The 22598-nt window shown below is 28.6% G+C and overlaps 2 protein-coding genes across 10 annotated transcripts in view; both read left to right on the forward strand.

Annotated features, from left to right (window-relative positions):
* Window positions 1-22598, forward strand: part of LOC130665417 (glutamate receptor ionotropic, NMDA 2B) — a 1452633-nt gene that overhangs the window by 114572 nt on the left and 1315463 nt on the right. The gene's annotated exons all lie outside the window — the stretch shown is intronic.
* Window positions 2950-11670, forward strand: LOC130665415 (uncharacterized). The gene is made up of 6 exons (XM_057465777.1): window positions 2950-3346; window positions 3849-4358; window positions 5167-5212; window positions 5282-5520; window positions 5695-7947; window positions 9456-11670. The coding sequence occupies exons 1-6, from the start codon at window positions 3211-3213 to the stop codon at window positions 9686-9688; spliced, it is 3417 nt and encodes a 1138-aa protein (XP_057321760.1). The 5' UTR covers window positions 2950-3210; the 3' UTR covers window positions 9689-11670.

Here is a 22598-nt window from a genome sequence, read left to right on the forward strand (position 1 = left end):
GGATAAAAAAGTTGCATGTTTATTATAATAATAAGTACTACCTTATTGTAATTTACTATTTTCCACTTAAATAACACAGGGAAATATTTTTTTAAATTTGGAATTTTGTAATTCATTAGCTAATTACTGTACTCGACAGACCAATACATATTCGTGTTGAAAATTGAAAGCTCTACAAAAAGGTCTCTTATAATTTTTCGATAATTTTTCAAATGTCATTCAACGCCAAATTTTAATTCATGGCAAATTCCAGTATTATTTGACATTCCCGATAAAAATTTCTGTTTTATTACGAAATGTCGTAGGATTTGTTTCCCGATAAAATTTTCAAAATGCAAGTAACGTAATTTTCAAGTGATCAATATTTACAAAAGTATAGTGTAAAAACCTTGTAATAAAAAATGCATATAGTATTATAAATACGTAAATAAATGAAAAATCTGTTATTTTCGGTTTTAAAACTGGTCAGCAATGGTCAGAATATGATTTTCATCAAGAAATTGACGTGAAATTGAAATGCAAAGAACTAAAAAGTATTTCCGGATTTTAAAAACTTGGTGAAAGATAATTTATTGGAAATAAAATGGTCCCCAAAAAAACTCCTAAAATATTTTGAAATAAAACTGGTATTTTCGTCGGATCTGTTGAATAATACTGAAATTTACCATGAATTAAAATTTGGTGTTGAATGACTTTTGATTGAATTTATTAAAAAATTATAAAGGAACTCTTTTGTAGAGTTTTTAATGTTCAATAAGAATATGTATCGACGTTTCTGGTACAATAATTTACTGACGAGTTATAAAATTTTAAATTAAAAAAAAATTTTTTTATTGTTTAAATGGGGACTAGAATATGGCAATAAGGAAGTACTTAATATTTATAATAAGAGCTTTAGTTTCAACGGGAGTCCTTAATTATCCTATTGAAACTTTTGAGTGCGTATCCTTGAATAAAAAAATAACAGTATAATATATGTGGCGAATTTAACTATATTTTCTGATGCATTTTTTTTTTTTTTATATTAAAAAATATAATATTCATCATATACGAGTTCGTATATGTTAAGCATATATAAAATATATATGTCAATCATATACAAAAAATATATTTTTATCATATATTCTTGTCCTATACGAAAAATTTAGTCTGCCCTGGTGGAATTTTTTCGGACGTTTCTCTGAAAAGCTCTGAAAAAGTCTTTAGAACTTTGAGAAAAACTTTAGAACTTTAGAACTGAATTTTTCAGAGAAAATTCCAAAAAATTTCCACGAGGGTGATCATATATAAAAACATATATTTTTATTGCGTATGGAAAAAAAACTTTCTTATTCGTATGACCAACTCAAATTAAATTAGATCTAAATTTTAATATACTCTTTAAATTGCAGCCAAAATTTTCAACATTAGTTAATTTGATGCGAATATGCATACCTATATACATATACATACACCGAATAAAATATCTGCTTAAATATAACAAAGAAAATATTTAGTGCCATATACAATATAAATTATATGCTACCATATATTTCATTTCATATAAAAATTTTATATTTTTTGAATATAAAACGAAATATATCAATACAATATATTATAAGGTAAATGTAAATGTAAATATAGCTTAATATAAAAAGCATGTAAGTTACATATATGGAATACATGTATTTACTACTGTATATAATTTTATTTTAAATCGGCGACAATCTCTATATGATTTTTTATAGTCTGACTTCGAAGATTATGAAATCGTAGTCGTGATTTTCATATATTTTTGTATTTGAGTACATTCCTTTAAGCTCCCATTCTAGAAAATTGAATGTATGATTCAATTTTTATTTAACCGAAAACTCAATATTTTTTAACTCAGATACTTTAATTTTGAGTTCAAGATAAGAAGAGGTTGGTGATTGTTTCCTGACTTATTCAAAAAATATTATTTTTGAAATAAAATCAAGTAAGTATATTTAAAACTTTCATTATTTTTGAGAAAACTTTTTCTTATTTTTGAGAAAAAAGTTTTGAACAAGTTTAAGAATAAAAAGAATCAACTGTAATAGTTAATTACTCTGTGAATAAACTTAGGATTTAACTGCTATTGATTTCCTAAAAAATCATGATTTACAAAATGATCGTTTTTATTGCGTAACTCAAATTATATCACCAAAAATGTTCTTTTCCTGTTATTTCAACAACTCGTTCCTTTAGAAGAACTAAGAAAGGTTACAGGGATTGTTTGGATATTCTTTGAAGTTCTGAAAACAAATTTTAAAAACTATTTTAATTTCATTGAAATTTATTTATCTTTACTTAATAAAAATAACCTTTAGTCTATAAGAAATCCTTGTGAATGAGAATATCAATTTTTATTTTCAATAAATTTTTAGCTGAAAAATTATTTTTCTTGGTCAAATTTTTAGTAAGATACCAAATTTTGTTTGAATATTTCCTTATTTCATTTTATTATATAGAGTACTCCAAGAAAACTATTAATTTTGTTTGATAAGATTTAATGGTATCTGAAAAATTTGAGCTGTTTTCCTCGATTAAGTTATGGAAAATTTAAAAATCTCTTGTTGCTATTATGTTATTTTCATTGTGAACGTCAACATAATATTTATTTTTTATTTGCGTAGAAAGTAAAAAACATTGCAGTGTTAAGCAAATCCAGTTAAATAAGTTAAAATTTTTTGTTGTATCATTAAATTCAGTTTAATTTATTAACACTCGTGATATATGTATCACCCATAAATTTATTCAGAATTATGACGAATTAATTGCTTGTTTTGGCATGCACAAAAACTTTTTAAAAATTTCAATAAATTTATAAATTTAAAAAGCATATCATTATTTATTGTCAAATTAACCAACAATTGAGTAACATATTTTTTTTAGAACAGGCTTCAATGAAAACTTTCATGTAAATCAGATTGGTGCTTCAGTAGAAAGTCGGTTAAATAGATATCTCAGTTCATATTTGTAATAATATCCACTAGATGTCGCACTATTCTCTGTCCATTTTTAATTTCACTTTATCGACATTTCACCTTCTATCTGCATATTGATTGCTGTTAATGGAATAGTCACAGCCATTTTCATACTAGAAGCTTTTTTGTAAAGTATGTCGAGTACGACAACTGCGTTGTTGATAAATAAAAATTAATTATTACTTCTGGCAAGGTTTAATTATACTTATATTGATTATTAATAATGTATTCCTTAATACGTGATGAAAATAATATATTTCATGTTACTTTAAAAAAGAAATGTAAAAAAAGAAAGCATTCATACAGTTTCGAAGATTCAGATGGAAATTTTATATCAGGACGCTTAGAATGTTCTAACGGTAATCGTAGACGTACTTTATTATAAGTAATAGATTTTTTAACATTAAATATTTTATCATTATTTTTTTAAAATTATTAAATAATAAAATGTAGAAAATTTGCTGATTTATCTATAAAATAATTAAAATATATGTGAAAAAGAACAAAAATAAAAATAAGTATAAAATTCTTAAGGGTTATATTTCTGTTGAGGATAGTTCATGTGAACGGGATGTATGGCGGACTTAAAACTAGAGATGCCATCAATAATACTGTTCACTGATGAAATACACAAAATTTTGTTTTTGAATTTTTTAATTTTAGCTTTCTTTATACACTTTTAATTATTTAGCAATTTCAATCAATTCATTTATTTTGACAAGAGCTCTGATTATTTACTTAAGACATAAATTTATAACCAATTAGCATCAAGAGATGCATTATGTATCATCAGTATATTAGAAAATTACAATGTCACCTTGTATTTCGATGCAATAACTCATTTATTTTATATTATTACAGATGATATAGAATCTTTACGTTCGATACAAAAAAATCTTACATCAAAAGTTCCTAAAGTTGAAGTCACTCAAACATTACCTAGCCCATCACACAAAAAAAAACTTAAAAATATAATTATATTAGAAAACACAAAATTACAAAATACGAAAAAAATTCATATAATTGAAAACAGTCTCAAACATTCCATTAAAAACAGCGATGGGAAAAATTTATTTCACGATTCGCCAAGATTAATAACAAGTACACCAAATACTTCAGGCACATTGACATCTAGCTTGAAATTAAACACAACCCATACATCAAGCACAGCAATAAATTTATCTCTTATGGAATCTGAATCAATATCTCAAATTAATGGAATTGATAGTGTATTGGCAAAAAATGATTCTCAGATCATATTAGTTAATGAATCAGAACAGTTATCAACTTCTCTCGATCCTTATTTAAATGATGGCGGAAATTTATCATTTGAACAATCTCTTACAAATTTAAATAACGATAACTTTATTGGTAATTACTTATGGCTGATTTACTTATTTTCCACTGAAATATATAACAATTCTTCTTTTTATCATATTTGAATGAACTGTTAAATTCTACAATTACATAAAATGTTTTTTATCATAAAGACATTTATTACTGATAAGTTTATGACTACTTATTCTAAACCATAAAAATTGTTATTGAAATTTCCTAGTACTGATTTTGCAAGCTGCTCACTAATTAGCAGGCTGATAAAATTTCTAGAATTTACTGAAAATTATATTCTATTAACTCAAATAAGTACGTATACTGTAAAAATACTTACGTTAAATTTTTTTCCACTCAAATCTTACACCAAAATAAATATGTATTTGTTGTTACTGAATTGTTCTCCATTGTCTATACATTCGAAATTATTCAATAATTACAATCGGTTAGAGTATTTACTAATAATGAAAACATTTTAATACTTCTGGTTGCAAATATTAAATAAACTATAAATTACAGTAATATTGCCTGTAATTTTTTTTGTTTAGTTTTACCCTTCTAAACATCAGTATCAGTAACTTTTTTTTTGTAAATATTTTGAAATAATTATTAGGACCGTAATTATTTCCATAATTATTGTTTTTTTTGCAATGTGGAGTGATTTAACTTCGAAAAGACGACATTTACCATGAATTTATTTATCTGTCTACCAATAAGTAAATTAAATATCTTGAAAACAAAATATAATGGAAATTTAATGCAAAATTTTTATGATAATAGAATAAGTAGAGTTGTAGAATTCTGTCATTGCCTTTTAAATGTAAATTCAGAAAGATTTTTTTTCTAGGTATAGTTGAGAAGTACAATCTAACAGATCAAAATAATTTTGATAGGTATGATACATTAGTTATCTTTATTTTTTTGTTATATTCAACACTTAGTTAATTTATTTTAAATACTAGGATATTTCTAAATTCTCAAGTTCTTGATTTATCCGAAACCGAGTTAGAACTATTAAAAACTATTGATAGTGAAATTTCAATAGATGTTTGTTTAGAAAATGTGGAAAAAATTGAGGAAGTATCAACTGAAATGGATTTTAGTAAAAAACAGGTTATGAAGACAAATGATGAACAGTTGATTTTAAATAAAGAAGCTTCAGAAAATCTAATGCCTACTGAAGTTGATAAGGAAGTGAACGGTAATATGATAAGTCTTATAAGTTATAGTTTAAATTTATTATTTCTAGTATATTTTTAACCAATGTAAGACGTGCTCTTTTATCAAGAGTTAAAAAAAAATTGAATCTCGTTCTTTAAATAAATAAAATTATCTCTATCTTGTATATCCTTATCATAAATATTACTTTCAATAGATTCGGATCCTAGTTATGCACCTGATAATGATTCCAATGTTTCTATTGATGAGAATCTCTACGAAAATAATGAACCCGGAGAAACTACTAGCAAAAAAAATGATGTTACAATAGTAATTCGAGAAAATATCATATCTCAAGGATTTGATGTATCTTTGCCTATTCGACACGTTCCCTCATCATCGAAAGTATCTGAATTAGAACATAATCCAAGTGACGGTGGTCTTAATGAAGAGAGATCTGTCGGTCAGATATTTAATGACAAAAATGGCACTAATGACACAGAAAAAAATGCAGGACGTAATTCTGAAGACGTCGATAAATCCTCTAAAATCTCTGAAATACCAGAGCAATTGGAAAATACTGATAAGAAAATTTTAGTTAAGCCGTCCAACTCAGGGAGTAAAGTTCATGCGTGTTTATACTGCATGAAACTACAAACACGATTACCCAGGCACTTAGAATTGATTCACCCACTGGAAAAAGATGTTAGAGCTTTCCTTGCGTACCCTCGAAAAAGTTCAATTAGACATGAATTAATTGCGACGATTCGGAACAATGGTGATTATATATATAATAGTAATTTAGAAGGTGAATCACTTCGTAATCGGATTGTGTCTAGGCGGCCTAATGTGTCAAATCCCAAAGATCCAAGTGAGTTTATGTTTTGCCCTAGCTGTCAGGTGTCAGTTCGTGAAAAAACTCTTTCAGCTCACTTCAAATACTGTACCGGACAAAATGGAAAAAAACGCAGAGTCATTAAAAAACTGGCAAAAATATATGATAATGATTTACATCCTGAAGCATGTAAAAAGTTACGCAATCTTATTGTTTGCATGCATGTCGACGATGTTTCAAAAACTTTAAAATTCGACACTCTATTGATACGATTTGGAAATACGCTTTGTGAAAAGTACAAACAAGATCAGCAAAATGAACTGATTCGGAATCGACTTAGACTCCTTTCAAAGCTACTTGTAACGACACAAAAAATTGAAAAACATACATTCGAAAAAAATAATCTTGGTAAATCTTTTATTTTCACTCCAAAAATAAAAAACATGACTTGTTTATTTCACCCACAACATATAAATACTTGCATAAAAGCAGTTCATCTCATGGCTGGAGGAAATGATAAAAATTACGATATGAAATCTCCGTCGGTTGCATCTTTAATCGGGACTTTGTTAAAACAGCTTGGAAATTTTTTGAAATGTGAAAATATCATGAGTAATTTGAAGAACAAAAATGAAGAGATTGATGACTTTCTGTTGGTTGTGGAAAGAAAGTGGGCAGACGTTATAAATAAAAACGTTCAAGAAGCGCAAATTAAAAAGAAGAGACAAAAAAAAATAATTCTACCCACGACAGACGATATTAACAAACTAATGGATCATTTACTAAATCAACAAATGTTAGCTTATAATTCTCTTAAAGAACAGTTTTCAACTGAAAATTATCTTTTGTTGGCTGAAACAACACTCATGATTGTTCAAATGTTTAACCGGAGAAGGGCAGGTGAGATGGAACGGGTTCTATGGGAAGATTTTAAACTGTATAATAGTCTCAAGCAAGATCGATTCAAAGAAATTATGGAAAGTATCTCTGCCCAGGCCAGAGAGTTCTGTAATAAATACGTAAGATTTTCAATCCGAGGCAAGCGTGGAAGAGATGTTACAGTTCTATTAGATGAGACTATGTTTAGTGCAATTGAAATGTTAGAAAAAAACAGATTGAAAGCTGGAATCCGTCAAAATAACCCGTATATCTTTGGGATACCTGGAAATTCCGACGATAAATATTGTTATTTACGAGCTTGTGTACTGATGCGTAAGTATTCAAAGCAATGTGGAGCTCAAAATCCTGGGTCTTTACGTGGAACAACATTACGAAAACACATTGCTACCTATTTAGTAAACCATAATGCAGCTAATATTGATCGTACTAAATTGGCTAACCATCTAGGCCATAACATGGGCATACATGAAAATTACTACCACCTTGTCAATGTTGCTGAAGAAATTTGTCAACTACCGAGAGTGTTAGAAAGTGCTTGTGGCGCAAAACATTCTAAAGACAAAAATCACGATTCATCTGATGATTCTGATTCGAACTCTGAAGATGAACAATCAGAAGCTGATAATTATGAGCTGTTTCAAAAAAATAGTCTCATGGCAAATTCATCTATTAATGCCGGCGAAGTATCATGTTCTAATTCTCCAAAAACTTTAAGTGGAGTTTCATTAGACAAAGGTATAAAATCCATTCATTAGACATGTCAAATTTTTTATGTATTTTTCTCTAGTATTTCGAAGTTAAAAAGTTCATTTTTTATTATCTTAAATAAAAGTATACTAGGGTGTTTCAGAAAAAACAAATTTGTTTTGGTATTCGAAAATAGTAAGAATATTTGAAAATACAAATTTTAGTGCCAATCCGAGTGCCAATCCTTAATAATGATACTAAGGTTTGCCTCCATATATTTTTCTATTTTCCATTTGAATAACACGGAAAAAAAATTTTTTTTTTTTAATTTTCTAGCTTAAAGACCACTCAACGGATTTTTATGGGCAATCAATATTTTTGTAGGAAATTGAACGCTCTACAAAAAATGACATTATTTTTGGATAAATCCAACTGTTCGGAAATTATTTAAGCTTAAAGTCAAATTTATAGTAAATTTTGAAATCTTTTCACTTTTCCGACGAAACTATCTGTCTCATCACAAAATCTCATAGAAATTTTTTTGTAGATAATTTTATTTCTTACAAATTACAACTAATAAAGTTTTTCGAAATTTCGCATAGTTTTCAAGTTATTTTCATTTCAATATCAAGCTCTTAAAATCAATCAGAAATCGATTTTTTTAAAAGCTTGATATGGAAATAAAAATAACTTGAAAACAATGCAGAATTTCGGAAAATTTTATTTGCAATAATTTGTAAAGAATAAAATTATCTACAAAAAACATTCTATGATATATTGTGATAGGACTGATAGTTTCGCCGGAAAAGTCAAAGGATCTCAAAATTTACTATAAATTCGACTTTAAGCTCAAATAATTTTTGAACAGTTGGAATTATAAAAAAATGATAAAAAACATTTCTTGTAGAGCGTTCAATATCCTACAAATTGTTTATTGTGCATAAAACTTCGTTGATCGGTTTTTGAGCTAGGAAATCCAAAAAAATAAAAAAATAAATTTTCCCGTGATATTTAAATGGAAAATAGAAAAATGGAGGGAGGTAAACCTTGATATTATTATTAAAAAGAGCTCGAAGTGGTACAAAATTTTAATTTTTTGTTATACTTTCAATTTTTGGAAACCATAAAAAAAAATTTGTTTTTTTCGTATTTTTTTTTTTAAACACCCCAATGTATACTTATGTAGTTGAGTTGATTAGTCTTTTTTTAGTTGTGAACTGTACCATCTGAATTATTCAAAATACTTTTATAATGATCTTGCATAGTCAACACTTGTGTAAAAACTGAAAATAAGTTATTTTGTTATTGTGAAAATTATATAAATAACAAAAAGATAGTTTTAAATAATTCTTGTTTTTTAATATCGCTTTTCATGTTCATATTCAGTTGATTTTTCACATGATATTCTTTGTACTACTAATTACGATAAATGTAGATACTCATAAACAATGAAACACAATTTCATTCTAAAAACAATTATGATTAGAAAAAGTGTTAGTTATTAATAATCGATAATAGGCTAAAACAAAAATTTGATTGAAATTCTTTTTATTTAGATTTGGATGAATCAATAAAAACTTCGTGCAGAAGGCAAAAATGGAATGAGCGCCACATCGATGCGATGCTGAATCATTTTAAAGACGAAATAAAAGATGGACGCTATCCAAACAATAAAAAAATGATGAAAGTATGCTCTATTGAGCCACTATTAAAAAACCGCTCAATTCCAGCCATGAGAACATGGTTTTCAAATTACTATAAGAAAATAAAGCCAAAAAAAGCAGAGTGATTTTGATATTTGATATTATTCGCAAGTTATTTTGAAAATTATTTAGTGAATAGAAATAGAGGAGTGTTGTGATAATGAGTCAATCGCTCTTAGGTTAGTTATATTGTAGAAGCAAATGTTTCTTAACTTTTGATAATGCTAGTTCGTTTGTTTACGATAGGATGAGTAGTCAAATCCGAACAGTGCAATGATACTTAAATATTTAAAAACGAAAAAAAAAACTTTGTAGTCTTAAAATAAGTGATTATTTTAAGTACCAGCTCCGAAATATTTGATAGTCAATTATATTTAAGTTCAGCGCTGAATTATTGATAAGTCATTATGATTATCTTCTTCTCTTTATATTATGTTTTTTAAAAACAAAATTTCTATTTAATTGTTACTAGCATTAAGGTGTTTACTGATTATGATTCGCTTAAATTATAGACATTTTTATATCATTCAATGCGTACGTAGCATGAAGCTTATTGATGAAAAAAAAAATTGTTATCAATAATTAACATAGATATACTTGCAAAAAATGTTCAATTTTATTTGCTAGGATTTTTGACAAATCCAATTTTTTTTTGTTTTTTTTTTTTTTTGTTTATTGAAATGTGAATTGCAGAACTATTTTTACAATTCAAAAACTATAAATGATTAATATGTCAGAATTATTTTGCTCACCATAGTTTTTTTTTTTTTCGTTAATTTATGAAATAACTACATGATTATGATATATAGTATTTCATATTCTGCTTGGGTAGAAAAACGATCGTAATATTTAGAATACTATCATTTATCAGAGAACATATTTACATGATTATACTTCAGTTTGCCTCGAAAAGTTGATAATAAATCGTTTTTGTATTTTAAACGATGCATCCACAAATTGCAGATTAATAAAAAAAAGAGTATTTGACCACAGAGAATAGAATAATCTTATTAAATTGAAAAGAATGATACTACTAAAATCTTCACAGTTTTTAAGGTGCAAAAGTTGAAAATAAACAGTTTTCGAGACGTATAAGTAAAAAGTTACGTCATAACAATTTCCGTTTTAAATTGTCAATATTTTTTGTTTTGGGTGAACGGAAAAGTTATATTTCTACTAATTTTCTATTTATAATGTTGATTGTATGTAATCAATTACTTTAATTTAACTTTTTTCTTATTTTAATAATGATATAACGATTAATTTTCAATAAATAAAATTTCTCTGGTAATTAAGCATTATTAGTTAATTTCTGGTTCTAGAATATATAAGATTTTATACTTTTATGTTTATGCAATTACACAATGATACTTATATTCAGATGCATCTGTATTTTGTTGAAATAAACACTTTTCTTTAAGTACGAACGTTATACTGCCATACATCAATGTGATAAACAATTCGTTTCTATCTTATCTTAATAAATACGATTAGATGTTAATATTAAGACATTACTCTACCATCAAGAAAATAATTTTTGTTGCGAAATTTATTTGTCTTAACTTTGAAAATGATTATTTTTGCTACAAACCGATAAAAAATAATTGATAATAATAATTAACACAGAACTGTATTTTATTAAATTTGTGATTAATTTTTCCGAACTCAAACTCATATCAGTTCATGGAATCGCGGATTCAGTGATGTTGGGAAGTCAGCAAAATTACAAACTTTTATGTACTTTTCATAATATTGTTTTATTATAACGAACGTTAATTTGGAGACTACGCTGTGATTAATACAGTGAAATTTTCTACGATAATTACGGCATATGGTCGCTACAATTTACGTTTCAATTAGAAGTCTTAGAAGTTAAGTCAATATTACATGCCAACTTCTTAATAAGGATCATTTGCTCATCAGAAGTTAAGAATAACTAGGAAATAATAATTTTGAGGAATTTAATAAAATTTGAAGCCACTTATTTAAGGGAATTTTATCATATTTCACTGCTAAAAAAAATGACTTTTTGAAATAGTATAATAATTTTGTAAAGCTCTGTACGATGTCTAAAATTAAAAAATTACGTAAGATCATATAAAACATAAAAATATTTTAAATACATGAAAATGAAAATATATTGCATCGCAATATATTATTATTTTGCTATCATATTTCGGATGGCAAAAACAGGATTACCTGAAATTTGTGAAAGCATACAGATAATTAAAACGATTATAATATAAACGATCGGAAAAATTGTCATATAGATGTCATTTAAGTCCTTAAGTTGATTGGCATCCAATATAAGTATATCGTCAGCACTGATTCATTGAAGTGGTTTAATGACCGGTAAGTAGTTTAGACTTAGCGCCTGGATGTCAGGGTTGAATACAGTTGACATCAAGATTTTCCATTAAATAAAGAGACAAATTATCGGTTTTAACAACTAATTTCAGTCTAAGAACTTTAAAGATATTAATTCGTGAAGACCTATGAGTTTTTCACAAATAGATTTAAAAAAAAATATTTGCAATAAGTGTACAGTATGTATAATTTGATAAATTTTGTTAAAATTTAATCAGCAGTTCAACATTTTACATTGAGGCTTTATTCAATAATTTTTAGCGGGTGCTGCAAATTGAATATAGATCTCCAGTAATCCTTTAATGAAAATATCTCTTGCAATAAAAAATATTGAGAAAGAATGCAAATTTATATACAAGAGTTGTCCGTTTGGAACGATTATTTTTTCTTTCACTCTCACTTAAAAATTGCTGTAGACATTGAAAAAAAAATTCCCTGAAAGTTTTAGCTCTCAATTTTAATTTCAAGTATTTTCCATTTCATTTTGAAGTTTTACCCTTTATAATACACTCTCTAAAAATGAATTAGTGAAATTCTCGCGAATCAGTGGATAGTCACTATTTCTACAGCTATAAGTATACCACTAATTCAACCAGTGGTATACTCATAGCTGATTCCCAGTGAATATTCACTAATTTGAAGTAAATTTCACTGATTCATTTTTAGAGAGCATGGGAAAGTCAGGATTTTTCGATTCTGTATAGCACAGGCACATTTCAAGTGATTAAGTCGCCATTTGCGGCATTTGATAAATAATTCAGAACTCTTTAAAATTCTCCTTAGTAATTTTACTCAGATTATAACTGTTTTTTCTGTATTGGTTCTGAAAAGCTTTTTTTAATAGTCATTTGGTTTTTTAATTGATACTGACTGAATAACGAAATTTTAGGAAATTTTATTCTCTACAAAAAGGCTCTCTTAATTAAGTAGTGCAAGTTCGTCGTTCACGTAATATCAGGATTATGATAATTTTGTAAATATGTTTTTTTATATTCGACCGAATGCCTTTTAATTTCAAAATCTTCTAAATAAATAATGATATAAGCGATCAGTCACTGAAGTCAGAGTTGAGTAGCTCTGTTTAAATAGTCAATTTCAACGACTATTATCATGAACCGAGTTAATTCTGATAAATGTCGACGACAGTCATCGAAAATGTAGAATGTCGTCAAAGATAGTGCATGTTTATTCAAATTGTCATCGAAAACCGAGTTATCCGCAAATATCGTAGTTTAAATTAGGATATAAAGTCGCCAAAGTCAGTGTATGATAGGAAAATATGTCTCCGAACTCAAATATATATGCCAAGTAAGATTTGTATACAAAGTTACGAAAGTCAGATTACAATATTATTTAATTTAGCTAAAATCAGAGTACGATATAAAAATATGTCCCCGAATTCTGATATATAACACAAGTCATATTGAGATACAAAGTCGCCAAAGTCGGAGTATGACATAAAAATATGTCACCGAAGTCAGATATATATCGCAAGTAATACTAAGTTACAGAGTCACCAAAGTCAGAGTATAACATTAAAATATGTCACCAAAGTCAGATATATATCGCAAGTAATACTAAGTTACAGAGTCACCAAAGTCGGAGTATGATATAAAAATATGTCACCGAAGTCAGATATATATCGCAAGTAAAACTAAGATACAGAGTCACCAAAGTCAGAGTATAACATAAAAATATGTCACCTAAGTCAGATATATATCGCAAGAAATACTAAGTTACAGAGTCACCAAAGTCAGAGTATAACATAAAAATATGTCACCAAAGTCAGATATATATCGCAAGTATTACTGAGATACAAAGTCACCAAAGTCGGAGTATGATATAAAAATATGTCACCGAAGTCAGATATATATCGCAAGTAAAACTAAGATACAGAGTCACCAAAGTCAGAGTATAACATAAAAATATGTCACCAAAGTCAGATATATATCGCAAGTAATACTAAGTTACAGAGTCACCAAAGTCGGAGTATGATATAAAAATATGTCACCGAAGTCAGATATATATCGCAAGTAAAACTAAGATACAGAGTCACCAAAGTCAGAGTATAACATAAAAATATGTCACCAAAGTCAGATATATATCGCAAGTAATACTAAGTTACAGAGTCACCAAAGTCGGAGTATGATATAAAAATATGTCACCGAAGTCAGATATATATCGCAAGTGATACTAAAATACAGAGTCACTACCCGGGTCAAAAAATTAAATCTGTTTTATAATATATGATAAATTTAAATATTTTTTCTTTAATTCAAGTTTATAAATCGTATTCATTTTATATAGGAATTTAATCTGTTTGTGTCCGTACTAGTCATTATCCAGGCCAATATCAGACTTATTTTCGTATGATATTTAGTCTGTTTTAAATCGGGTTTAGACTAAAAACAGACTTTTTTATTATAATTATTGGTCTGTGTTCAATTGTTTTTAAGGACAAAAACAGACTTTATTTACTATAATTTTTAGTCTGTGTTCAATTGTTTTTAAGGACAAAAACAGGACTTTTGATAAATATAAATAATAATAATAATAATCTAGAATTATAAATTTATTTTAACTTTCTTGGTATTTGAAATATGCTAATGCGCTTCGGTAATAAGATGTCACACGGAGAAAAATGTTGGCTTGAAACCTACCAATTTTTACAATGCTGTAGACCAAACTTGAAACAGGAAGTGAAGCATCCAAAAAATTATTGTGCTCTTATAAAACATTATTATGCTACATCAAAATACTTACAACGCTCAAGAAACTTATCGATAAGCTATAATATCAATTACTTTCATACATTACAATAATTTTGATGCAGCATAATAATTTTTTATAAGAGTATAGTAATTTTTTGGATGCTTTATTTACTGTTTCAAGTTTGGTCGACAGCATAATAAAAATTGGTAGGTTTCGAGCCAAAATTTTTCTCCGTGGCACAAGAATTTTGATGTTTTCGAATGCCAAAATATTTTCGATTTTATCCAGTAAATAAGAAAAATTTCTTGACATTTTGAAAGTTGTTTTATCACTTTTATTCAATGCTATAAATATTCAGCCAAGACAACTAAAAATTAAGCTGTCAAATTTTCATTATCTGCCGACATTTTTAAACAAAAGATACTAAATAAATAGTAAACAAAATATAATCAATTCTGTAACTTAATTTTACTTCCTGCTAAGAAAATCGATGATTTTCGAAAAATTCAGGAAGTTATTGTTTTCACCCCGATTTTCAAAAATCGAGTTTTCATCAGATGTCGACGTTTTGAGGTCCTAGGAAGCTATTCTGACTATTTTCAGAATGATTTCCGAGTGTATGTGCGTGCGTGTGTGTGTGTGTGTGTGTGTGTGTGTGTGTGTGTGTGTGTGTGTGTGTGTGTGTGTGTGTGTGTGTGTGTGTGTGTGTGTGTGTGTGTGTGTGTGTGTGTAAACTCTTTGTAACTTTTTATCTAATGAACCGATTTAGATGGTTAAGGTGGCAATTGAAAGAGCATGTTAGCTGTCAGCTTTCCTGAAAATTTCAGAACATTTAATCAAGTAGACTCGAAAATATTAGTGAATTATGAAACAAAAAAATTTTTTTTTTTAGTTTATTATTGATTTCTCAGGAACGAGTTGAACGATCAACTTCAAAATCTATTAGCTCTTGAACTGGATAAAACGCATCGATCGCCGCCTTAACCATCTCGATCGGTTAATTTGTTCGAGAGATATCGTTGGAGAAAGAAATGGTGAAAAACGGGTTTTTCCAAATATCTTCAAAACGGCAGATCGGATCGATTCCGAAATTATATCAGCTCTAAAATTCGAGAAAACGCGCCGATTGCCACCTCAAACGTCAAAATCAGTTCATTAGTTCAAAAGATTTCGGCGCTGAAAACTTAAAAAAAATAACGTAAAACGTTATTTTTTCCGGATAAATCAAAATGAAATGTACTAAATGTGAAATCATGCCAACTATTCCTTTTTATAGTCTCTTTCGATCATCATAGAATGTCATCTAATTTGTTCTTTAGTTTAAATCATATATTCAGCAAAAAATTAAGAAAACCCAGTTTTTAATATGTTTCTCGGATATTTCATATATTATTGCTCTGACCTAATCAAAACTAACTCAAATCATGATTTTGATCACTGAAATTGATTTCTGCCTCGATACATTTATTTCATTGAACATAATCGAGACTAAAAATTTGAAAACCGCTTCTTCATTAATAATTTTGGATTTTTAACTTGTCAAACTTGAGCAAAATACGTAACTTAGTAGAACTTGAAAAGCTCATAAAAAATAATCTCAGGCAATTGCATTTTCGAGCTCGAAGAGCTTGAAAATATATTCACAATAATGTTTTCAAGCTCCTTGAGCTCGAAAACAGCGGGAAGTTGTGGGGCTGGCCCGCAGGGTCAACCGACGCCCAAATTTTTTTTTATAAACATTGCCCATAAATTAAAACTTTTTAAGTCCATGATTTAATCTAGTTTTGTCCTTGTAAATATTCAGAGCTAAAATTTTCAAGAATTAATTTAGTTTGGTCTGCCTGTAACGCAATTGTTTTTTAAAACACCAGGTTGAAAACAGCTTAAAATTTTTGTAAAAGATCAAAAACAGATTAAACAGTTTAATTGGACTAAAATCAGATTAAATCTTTCGGTCCGGGTAGATCAAAAACAGATTAAAATTTTTATAGAAGTTCAATAACAGACCAAGTAGTCCAAATACAGTTCAGTTAGACTAAAATCAGATCAAATTTTTCGACCCGGTTACTGAGATACGAAGTCACCAAAGTCAGAGTATGATATAAAAATATGTCACCAAAATCAGATATATATCACAAGTATTACTGAGATACAAAGTCACCAAAGTCGGAGTATGATATAAAAATATGTCACCGATGTCAGATATACATCGCAAGTATTACTAAGATACAGAGTCACCAAAGTCAGAGTATAACATAAAAATATGTCACCAAAGTCAGATATATATCGCACATGTACCCGAAGTCGATGTATAACATTTAGATTTTTGAGATTTTAGAATCTATATATATCAGATGTCATCAAAGTCAGACTATATCATGAAAATCAAAAATAACATTGGAATATCAATAAATAGACTAAAAAACTTAGTGTTATATACCTCAGGACAGTCAGTAGTAGCTATATATACGTAATATATATCGGCCATTTTGGAGTCATCAAAGACCGAGTTAAACATATATATATATATATATATATATATATATATATATATATATATATATATATATATATATATATACATATATATATATATATGTATATATATATATATAATATAACGCGCTGTTCTCCAACGATAGCGTCCGCAATTCTACACCAATCTTAATGAAACTCAGTATACTTATTCTATGGACGAGTACCTTGGATGAGTTCGAAGATGAGCCAATTCGGCCAATAAGTTTAAAAGTTATGGTTAATTGAAATTTTGTAAAATTTTCGAAAAAAATTTGTTTGCCGCTTTACCTGGATGTAACTTCTAAATGGAAAGAGATAGCTTATTTTCGTTTTTTCTATGTGAAAGCTCGTCCGATTGAATCTCATCAAAATCCAATTTTGACTAAACAGCTCATTGATTGGACCATTTTTTCTAGTAGATAAATGGTTTTGAACATTTACAAAATATTATAAAAACTAATTTTATGCAGGTTTTCACTTTGATTATAGCTACAATTTAAAACCGATCGCCTTGAAACTTAGTACACGTATTTTGTGGGTGACTACCTTGTTCGGGCTTGAAAATGAGCTCAATCGGTCGATTAGTTTAGAAGTTATAGCATTTCAAAATTTAAAAAATGTCCAAAATTCATATTTTTACCTATTCTTTCTTCAATATCTTTTGAATGTGATAACTTATCGACTTTCTATAAAATTCATCTGAAAGCTCTTCGAATAAGCTTTAATTTTCATGCCTATATATATGCCTAGACCACTGAAATTACTTATTTTACCATTCATTTAATGAAATTTTGCTATTGCATTAGTTCTCCTACTACTTAATTCATTCATGGAGCTCCTTAAATTCATATTATCGCAGTGTGACACTTATAAAATCCAATCATCTCAATTCAGTAGGTATATACAATTTCGTTTTATCGACAGTGTATAAATGATATGATAGATCAATAACAAGATTGACATTAGTTATGATGATACTATTTTCTATATCTACTCGTCGTTTGATATTCTAATAGGCTTTTTATTTTAAATATTAGTACTAATTTCAAGTATGACACTTTGATGTATCACAATCAATTTTCAATCTTAGAATATTTTATTAGTAGATTCTATTGAAAGCAAATTATCGCCTTTGTCTTGATGGCAGAATTTTCGAGCATTAAAACCATAATCTATCATAATTTTTCGAATAAGGTCCGGAATACCATTGGTCCGATAGTCTGAATATATGCATACGTATCTTTAAATAACGTCAAATCAAAACATATAGTGCATTATCATCAAAAATTCTTTTGAAGCTCATTTAGATAGCTTCAATTTTTGGCATTATATTTATAATTATTTGATTTTTCTTGTTTTATCATCTCGAGAATTTTTACGAAAATGTAAAAAAAAATTTTATTTCATTATTAACTTTTATTTGAACAGTGAAAAAATTCAACAATGAGAAATCTACTTCCATTTCGGCTGCCGAATGGCCTTTTTTTTTATCTTTTAATTTTTTCCATTAGTGTATTATCAGTTAACATTCGAAATTCTTGTACACCGTTTAAATATTTAAATTTTGGACTGAAATTTTCAGAATAGTCATGATTTTACAAGTATAAACTATTGCTGCCACGAGAAAGAAAAAAATTTAGAAATAAAAATCCGAAATTCCATCATTTTCGATATTTTCCTAATTCGTGAGCGACCTCTTGAAAGTTTTTTATCGAGCTGATTTTTCGAGAGGCTTCTTAAAACATTGTAAACCAACAAATTTTCATGCGAGATCGAAAAAAAAAAAATATTCGGTTTTTTTGCGCCACCCTAATAATATATATATATATATATATATATATATATATATATATATATGTCGGAGATGAAAGAATAAAACGGGGTTTTCCAATAGGACGGGAAATTTCCAACAGTCGAGACTAGTTTTTATAGTAACAATTAAATAATAAAATTTAAGTTCTAGTTGTTTACAACTTAAGCAGATTATGTTTATTACGGGAGGCTTAGGCTCGCTGTGACATCTGTTCACCAAACGTAGCCACGGTCACAGGATGGGTATAGTAAGACACAGAGGACAAGATAGTAAGATAATATGAGACGGTTGTCCTTCTTTGAATATTTTGACAAAAAGGTTTTTAACGAAAAGTACAGTGTTTGGTACTAGTTGAGTCAGTTAGTTCTGATTGAGCATTCGTTGTGCGAGTACAAGTTTTCCTGTCGACCGTGGATTCGTTCTCGAGCCTAGTTTACCGTAGTATTTGTAAATTATTCGATTAGGTTTTATTTGAATATTATTGGACTGTCGTGTATTGCAATTATTATAATTCCCTGCGTAATCAATTATTGCATTAATTAGTATTTAGTGTATTTTGATATTTGTGCGATACTATGTTTATTCTTTTACTTGTCTAAGTATCGTTATTTATGAACAATACTTTTAATATTAAATCATTGTGTTGCATAATTAATATTCGTTCATATTTTAAATAAAAATGAGAGATATTAGTATTGAGACCAATACTCGGGATAACGCCCAAGGTTGTAATGACTTTCCGACATCAGAAGTGGGATCTGAATCGTCAACAGGAATTTCTGCTAAACAGCTTAGTCTTCTGTTAGAAATTCAAAATCGAAATTCTGTAAAATCAATCTCGGTCTTCAATAGTGAATATGTGTTTAGCTAAATGTTCGTTAGGAGGTAGTGCGCTCATTAGTGAATATTTAGCTGTATATTCAAGCCGTATTTTGTCAGTGTTTGCATCGAAATGAAAAATCGAGTTTCGAAGAAATCGCTGTGTCAATTGTGCTCGTTTATGTTTTAAGTATAGCATGTGTGGTCATATTGCTTTAAAGTGTTCATTTCCAATTGGAAACGAGAATACCAACCCCACAATGAACGTCGTGTGAATGTTTGCACTGTGGCAGCTCCATCAGAATTTTTAAGAGAACTTGGTGAGTCGTTTTCATTTTGTTTTGATTTTTGAACAGATTGTTCATTAATTAAAAGAGAGCAATGCTGTTTGATTCTTAGGGAAAAGAGAACATAAAATAATAAATTTGAAGTGAATAGGAAATGCTATTGTAAATTGCACGATACAAATTGTATCTACTGTAACCGTCAATGTTGATATATTAGATTTTTTTCTATGTTGTATGAGATGATTATTTAATGAGTGACGTCATGATTAGTCGTGAAATTTTTTATCCAAAGATTTGACATTAACATAATTTTAGATCACTTTACGATTTTTTCAAAAGTGAAACTATTTGTGCATTTCATAAATCGGAATTAAATGATGAAATCGATTTTAATAACGTAGATACAGATGTAACCGGTAATTACAGGTAAATCAAGTAGCAAAAATAATTTGAATGAATATGTTATTGTTATGATAGATATCTTCACTAAATTTGTCTTGTTACACTAAACACACAAAAAAAAAAAAAATGAACTATATAAATTGAGAAACGACAGGTATTATATTGATGGAGTGATCAGCAAATGCTTTCATTCTGAATAGTGATTCCTTAATTTATAATTGAAGCGTGAATAACTATGGGATGAAGATTAAAGTTTGTTGTCTATGCGGGAGATATTGATATTTGAATTTAAAAAAAAAAATAATAATAATAATAATGACGATGATAATAATCGTAACTTGAACATAGAGAAAAATTTATGACACGTACTATAAAATTTATAATTTGGAATGTTGGAGTTCCCTATGTTGACACCTGGGTTCCGGGTTATAATTTTAAACACTAATTTTCAAAGTTTATTTTTCCGGGCATACTCGAAAAGTAGATACAGCAAATACTATCAGACCCTTGAATCGCGCTGTATTCTTGTTTGGTCCATTCGCTCGTGTAACAGCAGACCACGTAGATGTTTTAGAGGCAACGAGTTCAGAGATTTTTGTACCTCTCAAAATATTTAATTACATTTACTAGTAAGGAGTGCCAATAGGGCCAATGGTCAGGTTTATCGAGTAACGAGTACTCTTAAAAATATGTTTATAACAGTTGGAAGAAAACGAACACACACGGCAGGCGGTCATACTTGAGGTTTAATTAGCGATGAACTGAATTACTAATCGCGTTACAAAGGCTAGTTTACTGCAATTGTCAATTGGTAAAGTAGCACGGTTGTTTCGGGTTAATTGTTGATGATAAAAAAAAAAAAAAAATTGAAGTCTCTGATATAAGACAGAATGGGATTGAAAATATAAAAAAAAAAAGAATGCTAGATATAATAAGTATAGATTTGAAATTAATAAAACAAAGATAGTTCGATTCAAGTTCAGTTATTTTGTTTTAATTAAGAATAAAGAAAGACATCAAATTTAGCTTGGTCCGAAGTTCAGGGATCCATTCGTGGTCACAGAAGTTCTCTATAACAATCGATAAACTTTAAATCTTTAAGCTGTAACAGAACTTATAAGAATAGTCATGAGAACTTGGGAAAATGCCGAAGAGTCATATTCCTAGCGAGTTGGATGTTTCAGATGGGAGTGTTGATGCAAGAGACTCTGTGGCAGAGTCTTGAGCCACCAGGGGAAAGATCAAGCACTAATGACAGAAAAAAGATCGCACCACTTGCACCAGAATGTAGGTCGTAACTGCAAACAGGGAGTGGTTTGATCAGGGGGCGATGGGCATCTGGTGAAGTGGCGGGGGTCTGAAGTTTTTGAGAAGTCGCACCATACATATCATACTGTGGCAGTTGATAGTATGGCGGGGGCTTGGACAAAAGTGTACCTAGTTATGGCAACTAAGGTAGTATCGGACTGCACGTGGCATGCAGGGGTCATCGAGTGTGAGGATCTATGGTGGACGAAAATACGAACATAGTGAAACGACTGCTGAAGGGAATTATGAAAGGCATACTTAAGAGATCATATAGTAAAATTAAATATAATGTTAATGAAATACTACTGAAAGCTTTTAATACTACTTTGGATTTCTGAACTGGATAATGAAATAGAAAATTTGTAAATTATGTTTTGTTGTAAATAGTAGTAAATACAAAAAAAAATGTTTCAATGTAAATAGTAGTAAACACAAGGAATTTATGTGTGGTTTAAAATAAACGTTTTAGATTCACTCGAGGACGCGTGATCGTTAGGATGGCCGTGTCGGAGATGAAAGAATAAAACGGGGTTTTCCAATAGGACGGGAAATTTCCAACAGTCGAGACTAGTTTTTATAGTAACAATTAAATAATAAAATTTAAGTTCTAGTTGTTTACAACTTAAGCAGATTATGTTTATTACGGGAGGCTTAGGCTCGCTGTGACATCTGTTCACCAAACGTAGCCACGGTCACAGGATGGGTATAGTAAGACACAGAGGACAAGATAGTAAGATAATATGAGACGGTTGTCCTTCTTTGAATATTTTG

Source organism: Microplitis mediator, chromosome 3, assembly GCF_029852145.1.
Source record: "Microplitis mediator isolate UGA2020A chromosome 3, iyMicMedi2.1, whole genome shotgun sequence".
Classification (NCBI taxonomy): domain Eukaryota; kingdom Metazoa; phylum Arthropoda; class Insecta; order Hymenoptera; family Braconidae; genus Microplitis; species Microplitis mediator.